Source organism: Geospiza fortis, unplaced genomic scaffold, assembly GCF_000277835.1.
Source record: "Geospiza fortis unplaced genomic scaffold, GeoFor_1.0 scaffold1047, whole genome shotgun sequence".
In the NCBI taxonomy this organism is placed as follows: domain Eukaryota; kingdom Metazoa; phylum Chordata; class Aves; order Passeriformes; family Thraupidae; genus Geospiza; species Geospiza fortis.
Genome location: NW_005054589.1, coordinates 2056 through 11388, shown reverse-complemented (window position 1 = coordinate 11388; position 9333 = coordinate 2056). Strand labels below are relative to the sequence as shown.

Here is a 9333-nt window from a genome sequence, read left to right as displayed (position 1 = left end):
GTTGTTCTTAAATCTCGTTTAGACATTGTGCCTGTTCCCTAAGATCCTGCTCAGGAGCTGGCTGGCACAGCTCGTGCTGAGGCCTGACGAGTGCTGGGGGCAGACACGGGGACAAAGAGAGAGCGCCAGCAGGCAGGACAGGTGCTCAGAAAGGGGCAAAGGGCCATTATGCAGTCACTGTCACCTGCAGATCGCTGGCACCTGCAGCCATCCTCTCCGTCTGCCACTTTCTGCACAATCTGCTAATTTATGGAAATGATTTAGACCAGACCTTCAGGATGGAAGATATAAAACCATCAGCTTGCTCAGAGTGCATTTAGAGCAGACACAATAGCAGCTGGATTGCTGGGACTTCCGTGCTTGCCGGTGTTTCACAGGCGATGCCCAAAGCGTGATGGAAGAGGAAGGTTGAACATTCTCACCATTGGATAGATGACTAATTGATTTTTTTTTTCTCGTAAAGGCATGAATTAACAATTATGGGTTCTAAGATTGGAAACTATATGATTTGAATGCTGAATAAATGAATTCCTGTGACAGACTAGTCTAGGCAAAAGGGGGTCGAGCCCCTGTTTGTCAGACTGGCTGCATTTCTTTATGAGCTTATGAAATAAAATTTAGATCAGGTATTTTAACCTGTAAATTTGAATTATCCCAATGGACCATGGCCAGACATTTAATTTGACAGCACCTGACAGCATTATGTCCTAATGCCATTCCATCTGCAGTATTTTCTAGAGATGCTTGACATTTTTCCACAGGTCGAGAAAAACTAAAGGGTAAATGATGCATAAGAACTTGTTTTAGGGACAGAAAAATGTTTAAAATTTTCAAGTAGGATAAACAAGGCTATAAATAACATCTTCCCCGGGCTGGGTTATGAGAGGAAAGCTCATGTCTTTACAAAGAGTCTGATGGGTGAAGGTGTGGGTGTTAAGGTCTTTGCAAAGGGTGTTAATGTCTCTGCTGACTTAGGGCAGCAGGTTTGTTGCAGAGCCCTGGCACCTTGGCTCCTGAAACAGACAAGGGGCTGCGCAGGCCTGAACTTCTGAGCTTTGGGGTAAACCAGCAGGTTCAAGGGGGCAATGTGTGGTAGGCAGTTCGGGAAGGCTGTACCTTCCTAATGCCTCAGCAATGGGGAAAGGAAGAGGGAAATGTGCGGCTTGGAATTTAGGCTTCAAGGAGGCTGCGCCCTCCAAAACCTCCAGAGAGAAAACCCTGCGGGTGTGCGCCCCAGTGGACTGCCCCCTTTATTCAAATAAATCTGAAGGACTCCCCTGTCTCCTTTTTGGGCATAAACTTCTGGCGTTTGTGAATTTTCCTGAAAATTATACCAGTTTTTTAACATAAATAAACTTTGTTTTCTGCTTTCCTTTAGAGTATCCTAATACAAGTTTAACTATAGTGAATAATATGTATAGGAAAATATCCTTTAGCCCCATTGCTATTAGAAATTCAGCCTAGTTCTTCTTAAATTATCACATGTAACTGCAGAAATAAGAGATTAATTGATTTCTAGTCTTTTCAATTCCTATTTGTCTGCATATATTTACTTATTGACATATATTTGATGCCAACTTTATATCACAGTTTGAGAGAAAATTGTGTGACCACATTTTGCATGTACATCAACATAAGTTCATTCCTATAATCACATTGCTCCCCAGACTCTTTTTCAGCTTCACTAAACAGCTTCAAAAGCTTGTAAAGAAAATGTAATAAGGGTTTTTCGGTGGATTCAAGTATATTTGTTAAAGTCAATAGTGTTAAAGCAGTGGAGAAGCTCACATATATCTTAGTTATAGAAGTTTATCAATGCTTATTGAAAATCCTTTATCTTTCTCTATGAAAAAGCCTAGATACTTAAGTTTTCAAATGGAATAGTAAATTTATTTGTACTTTATTGTCCTGGTTTCAGCTGGGGTAGAGATAATTTCGTTCCTAGCTGTTGCAGTGCTGCATTTTGGATTTGGGAAGAGAATGGTGCTGCTAACACAGTGATGTTTTGGTTTTTTGCTTTTTCCCGAGTCAAAGACTTCTTTCTTTTTCCATGCCTCATGCTCTGCCAGTGAGGAAGTACACAAAAGAAGCTGGGAGGGAGTATAACTGGGACAGTGGACCCAAACTGAGCAGAGGGATATTCCACACCATGGAATGTGATGCCCAGTATTTAAACTGGGGGGAGTTAATGGAATCACAGCCTGTCTGGGGTTGGTCAGAGGGTGGTGAGCAATTGCGTTGCAATGGCGAGTGCATCACTCATTTGTTTCATTATTATTAATACTCATTATTATTATATTTTACTTTCTTTTCAATTATTAAACTGCTCTTATCTCAACATACAAGTTTTACTTTGATTCTCCTCCCCATTGCACCAGGGGAGGTGTGGGGGGAAAAGGAGGGGCAGAGTGGCCATGTGCTCTTTCATCTCCAGCTGAGCTTAAACCCATGACAGTACCTTTTTGCCAAAGTGGGGCATGAAGGGTTGAGAAAAGGACAGATCCAACTAGAGCGTGTTGTGAGATTTTTTCTTTTTTTTCTTGGTATTTTGATTACCAACACAACATCAAATATCACCACAAATAAAGGTGCTTATGGACTTAACTGCTATTTATGATTCCCATCTTCTTTCCCAGAGAAGAATTGTGGTCAAGCAAGAATAACTAACTTTTCTCAGGATGTAATAAGAATTACGAAATATAACAGGATTTGTGTATATTGTTGCACAGTGAAAATGGCCTGATAGATCATGCTCCTCAAACTATAGAAAAAGTTATTAATATCACTCAGATTCAGCCCCCCTTCCCCTCCATGTTTAACTGTTCTCAGAATCAGCTTCTAGGTAATTTTAGCCAGTATGTAATAATATTTTTGGAATAATCTGAACTGCTAGCATCATAAATTAAAACGACCTTAAATACTGTAGGGTTATACCTTTGTGTTGTAGTATTGTCAGCCAGATGCCTGGCTATATGTTATATTTATGTTGTTTGCAAAGTCAAATGTTTTGGTTTTATTTTTTAATCATATGGATAAGATCGGCAACAAAGAAATTAATTTTATTTGGTGGTTATATGTGAGATTTTATACAGATATGCCAGAAAGAAAACTCTGCAATTAAATACTTTCATCACCATGTGATAAAATACAGTTTCAGGCTGGTTTTAAGGTTTTGCTGACTTGTCTTCTTTCCTTGGTTTTTCAGTAAACTGTTGAATAGTTAATGAGCAGTATCTTCTACTCAAGAATGTGTGGCAGCCAGCATCCTTTAGGTTTTATTTGCAGCTGTGCTGTAAAGCATGCTTCTTTACTTACATGAGAATTTAGAGGTCTATAGTTTTTGCTTCCTCTGCAAAGTATTTTATTGACTTGCATTGCATTGACAGCAAATATACACAAAATCAATACCTTGAATGTTAGGCATTGTTTAGGTGAAGGACAAGCAGCTGTAATTGCTGCGTCTTGGTCCACAGCATTGCAAGTAGACTAAACATCCTTTCCTTGATTTTATATTTTTATTTCAGCCTCCACCTCTCTTCTGGCTGAGGTAATACACCTGTTGGTCACCTGTCTGCTATTTCCAGTTCTATCTTCCCTCTCACCAAAGTAGTTGCATTGTTAAGAGACGAGGACTTAGCTCTATGCCAAACTTTCTCTTTTACTATTCGACTCCTAATGCTGCCTGTTCTCCCTCTGGCTCTCCTTTCTAAAGCACTCACAAGCTGGTTTATTAGTGAGAAGCAAAAGATCGGTATGGCTGCAACATGCTTGATACCAGCAGCTAAAATAGGAGGCAGACTAATATGAGTTGTGATCAGCTGCCCAAGGAGCCATCAGTCCTGCAGGACAGGATATTCATGGCTGCTGAGTAGTGGGATATGAAAGTCTAAACCTGGATGGATGTGAGAATGTGCTTTATCCTGGTGTTGATTGGCAAACAGAGGAAGGCTTTCAGTATAATTCCTCTCACTCTGTGTGATTGAAGGAACAGAAGGTAGAATTTGCACGATGAGGTTGTGTAGGCCAGATGAGTGGGTGGGGGAAGCCTGAGAGCTTCTTGTGTTCTTGAACACTTACAAGATGACCAAAGGTAGTCATTTGAAGGTCTAGTAATGGAAATTTTAAAAGGTTGCTTTGTTATGTGGAGACTAACAAAAGTGTAGTCTGATCACAGCTGTGAGGTTTGGCAGGCCTTGATGCAAAAGGGCACAGGCACAGAAAACCTGTTTAGAAATGATGAGTTTTAATTGAGGAGGAGGAGGAGGAGGAAAAGCAAGAAGGAGGGAAGAGGGGAGAATGGAAGTAGTCTGTAAGAGTGTTGTATGCAAATTCTGGAGCAAATTAGGGATAAGCTTAAGACAAATGGCAGTGGAGGATAGAAAGTCTGCAATGGTATGTGATTCAACTGGTCTGTAGCTTTACCTGTCTGGAGGAAGAAAAATTATCTGAGATCAGTGATGTTTAAGGAAAGAAAGATACCTGGGTAGCCATTGCTTCTTCTTTTTATCGCGACATTCACTAAATACATGAAGAGAAAGGATCTGCTGTGCATAAGAAGACTTTCTCCTTTCTCTGGTTTTGTTTGTTTGTTTGTTTTGCTTGTTTTACTCCTTACCACATTCCTTCTTTTTCAGGTGGATTCTCTGATTCTCCACCAGGAGGGGCACAATCTTGCATTTACTGCTTCCAACAACCGGTTCAGGGAGTTGAGACGGCATGTTTTAGTGCAGGCAGCAAAACAAGTGGAAGTTTAGACTGAGTACAAAAACACGTATCAGAAAAACAGAGATCCCAAAACACTGGGGTACATTACAGGGCCAGGAGCCTTCAGTATGACCAAGCACGTGCAGATCCTGCAACAACAACAAAATAATTTCCTTTACTCTGACTGTGAGTAGCTGAACAGACTAAGTTTCTGTCAGTAGTCCAGTTTCTTTCCCTTCCACCCTCACCAATGGATGTTCCTGAGATAAACAGTCCATTCCTTAATTCCATTGTATTTGCAGTAAGAATTTAGAACTGGTTCAAATGAAAAAAAAAAACAAAAACAAAGAAACCATCCTAAAAAAAGTGAATTGAAATTCTAGGCCTGAATAGGAGGGCCATAACACCAAATCTACATTGCCAGTGGCTTAACTGAATGACAGCAGTCTTGTGCTGTGCTGAAACCCATGACCCTCACTGAACAACACACAGGGTTCTGAAACAGAGACACTATCAAGAAGTTTGGGTTCTCCTGAAAGAAAACCTGCAATTCAGCCCTGAATAATAATAGCATTCAAATTTCTGACAATGAAGAGAGCTAAGAGACCCCTGATTTATGAGATAAATATTTTTATATCTCTGGAGGTTATGAAATTCATGCTGAAACCCACACTGAAATCCTTCTCTATGTAACTCATCCTCACCAAAAGTTCTGTGTGAAATTGAACTGACCACAGAAGAGATTATGGAACATGCAAATTATTCTAAATGCCATTATAATATCTTTCTCAAATAAAAATAATGTCACAACACAAGTCTGAAACAGCTGGCTTACAGACAGGAGGGAGTATTCTCTCATGAAATGTTCCTTATACTCATGACTGGAAGATGACAAATGTAACTAATTTTTAAATAAATTTGACAAATTGAGAAAAAAAAAAGAGTGTGTTTTCTACATGTCATCTTGTCTTTTATCCTGACAGAATAATAGTCAGGGCATTTGAACAAATATTTTTTTCCCCACCCTAAAAAAAAAAAGAAAAGGAAGCGCAGTATTAAAATAAATGTTTAAATTATTTAATTATTTTAATTAACAATGTAATTTTTTTCCTGAAAGATGTATTACTATTTACTGGATCAGTTCTACTAACGTTGCTACTAACAACTTTTTCCACATCTAGTAATTTCAGTGTCACACAAAAATTAAAAAATCATGGCTAAAAGGTTAATCATGACATTTGTTGAGAGTGAAGCCCATGTTAGATGTGTTTATTCCCATTAAGAAGAAAGGGAGCCTGTCACAGTACTGAGATGATGATTAGGTGAATAGGTTATCAGCCATGTTATGCTCAAAGTGCCCCAGTAAGATATTTTGATGCCTTTATTTTTACAATTTCATTGGGAAGACCAACTCAACAAACTTACTGCCAGGATTGAGTGATGAGGTCTCTCCCTCCAACTGCCCACATTTAACCACTTAGACTTAACCACTGGTGTGCAGCAGGATGTTGTGACTCATATTTTCCTCTTGAAATTCTTTCACTTTGTATTAAGTGAATGCATACTTAAATAATACTTAAATATTTATTGAATAAATACTTAGATATTTTTGATCAAACATAGAATCTGAAATCTAAGCTATAAATTTGTATTTTTTATACAGTAGCAAAAAATTAGTCATTAATCCCTTTGTGATACCTTACAGCACAGTGCACTAGAGAACTGGTTTGTCAGGATTCAGATCTGGTCTCAAAACAGCAACATGGGATTTCAATCTAGATATTGTTCTGAAAGGTTTTACCTGTAACATTGCTGTAGACCTCCTCTGGCTGCTGTACCGTGTAAAACCCAGAGGAAAACTGTGTTCTGAGTAAAAAGAGGTTTCTGTTCCCAGCCCGTTTACCTGGATCTTAGGACAGTTTTTACAGCATATCTAGTTAGCTACTACAGACACTAGTTCCCCTCCTCATCTGCATTATGTTTTTGAATTCCCATTCTCAGTATCACCTCTGATATTTTTTCTTGTCCAGATAAAGAACCTGTGTACTTCTGAGTCAACACAGCATTTCACAGTCTCCAGTTTAACAATAGACATATATATCTTTGGTACATTAGTTCCAGTCCCTTTTCCATGAATATCTGCAAATGCAAAAATAAAGATCTGTGAAAAATAATCCTCTAAGGATCACTGTAAACACCCTCTCACTCCACCAGAGGGTGCCCTTTCACTTAAATAAGAAAGAATATTTTCAGTGGCACAGATCTTGTCTTGCTTGATATGAGCACTGGCCTCTGGGGCTGCAATATATACACTTCAAAGCTATAAATGGCAAATTATGAGTTGTGTGATGGCTCCCATTGTGCTTCCAAAATACCATGGTGGGACAGCAATCAATCTTCTTAATACAGGTTAAAAGTTTGTGTCAGAATCAGCAGTATCATTTTGGATCCTGCAAGATACATATATATAATATAATTAGTACAGGTACTGCTGGCCAAGAAATAGTTAGATATTTACTTCAAGAATAATCCAGTTTTCCTTCATTTTTGCTTTGTGCTAAGGCTGCAACAGGCTCCCATATAAAGCTCTTCCCAAAATAATATCATGCATGCTTCTTCTAACAGGTGGAGAAAGAGGAAAAAAAATTAAGGTCTGAGCATAGATATTGTATTTTTCCTGAAAGAAAAGATCCATCAGTTACCAGTACAAAATGAAACCACATTGTTTGGTTGTACTAAACATTTTCTGGTTTATTCTGAAAACAAAATATCAAAAGGTAAAAAAACCACACAAGGATAAATAAAACCACAGCTGTCATTGGTAGAGTATGAAAAGCTTCCAGATGAGTCAGTTTGAAATTTTCTGTAAGTTTTCAACGCATGCACTTCAAATAAAATGTTTGCTTGAAATCTTGCAGGAAGGAGCTTGTTTTTCAGCGTGGATGTAGCTGTTACAGAGATATCCGCTATTGGTTTAGGGGAAGCAGGTGAAACAGATCTATATAAGTCATATGGGGTAGGGTCACTGACTCCCAAGGCAGAAGTGAGGATGTGGACGGCTCTGTGTGTGGCAATGTACTTCTTTGGAACAAGTAAGGAATCAGTAGAGCCATAATATCTGTTCTGCTACTGGGAGAATGTGGCTTACTTGTTTTACTGTGTTTTCATTTTGTTCTGTTTTACAGGAGCCGAAATCACCCAAACCCCAAGTCTTGTGGTGAGAGAAGATGAGAACGCTACCCTGAAATGCAGTCAAAATGATAATCACAATTCTATGTACTGGTATCTGCAGCAGCCAGGGAAGGCGATGCAATTGATTTATTATTCCTATGGTACAAGTCTAAAGCAAGAGGGTGACATTTCATCTGGATTCCAAGCTAACCGGCCTAACCTTGCAGAATTCTATTTGGATATTTTGTCTGTGAAGTTGAACCACTCAGCCCTCTATTTCTGTGCCAGCAGTTTGGACACAACACTTCAAAGTCACTTGCTTTCTTTACATAAACCTCTCCGCTTTCAGCACCTTCCGTCCAAAGGGAGCCGCTCTCAGCACAGGAAAAGGGGTGTAGGGCAATCATCTACTCACAAACCAGATGTTCCTGAGAAGGTGGAACAAGAGTAGGTAGAAATAAGACATAGGCAAAATAGGTGTTTGAAGTGCAGGCTAATTGCTGAACTCCTCTTTCCTGATCAGCCATTTATCCTCCACCTTATCAGATCAATAAAGATGGTTAACCAAATGCAGATGTAAAATAAAGGAAATGTAAATTGTAGTTGATACAACCACAAGTTATTGTCCACTAAGACATTTTCATACCTGACACAGAACAGTTGCCTGACATACACAAGTCTGAAATACTTTAGAGATAGTGACTTCTATGTGCACTCTCATTCCTTCCTGAACCACAAAGTTTTTCACTGTGATTGGAAAAGTTACCCTAATCACAAGAAAAGTGTAGAATTACTATTTCCAATGGTGATGAAAAGGAGTCTGAACAAAAGATGATGAAGGAATAGAATCTATACAGAACTAATATGCAACAGACTGGATTAAAATTACAAAAGAGGAGTCATTACTATGGCTTGCAAGTGCATAGACAAAATCCTGAAAAGCTGTATGTATATGGAGGCTATAAAGTGGGAAGGCAGGTAGTCAAAGTATTCCAGCTTGGAATGAAATCACATTCAAGAAAAAATAACATGTAGATTTTCATTTGTTCAGAAATTGTTCTGACTATGGAGTTTACTTCTGGCTGCATAGTGAATCCCATACCACGGTGGGTGTCACATCTATCTCTTTATATCTCTCTCTCACAGCTGAATAAGCAGCAATATTCAGTATTAATCTGGTTGATTCCCTCTCTCTGTGGCTGAGTTCTGAGGGCGTTTTTTATCCAAGGCAACTTTGTGATGTTTCTCAAGGCCTTATAGGTCTTTCTGACTGTGAGCTAAGTCCTGATATGAACACTGCTTCAGAGAGCATCCATATTTTGAAGACGAAAAAATAGAGAGGGATGAAAAACCAGGATGTGAATGTAAATTTATATACTGCATAACCTCTCCCTGACAGGTCTGGCGTGAAGACTCTTTCGTGCCACACAAAAAGACTTACCAGTGTCTTTCCATCAC

At 38.9% G+C, this 9333-nt stretch overlaps 1 protein-coding gene across 1 annotated transcript; it reads left to right on the top strand.

The window, feature by feature from the left end:
* Nucleotides 1–7753: 7753 nt before the first annotated feature.
* LOC106632040 (T cell receptor beta variable 19) lies at nt 7754–8322 on the top strand (the record flags this gene model as incomplete). The annotated part of the gene is made up of 2 exons (XM_014310800.1): nt 7754–7796; nt 7890–8322. Coding segments are annotated over exons 1-2 (476 nt in total), but the record flags the coding sequence as incomplete, so codon positions are not given.
* Between the last annotated feature and the right edge of the window lie 1011 nt (nt 8323–9333).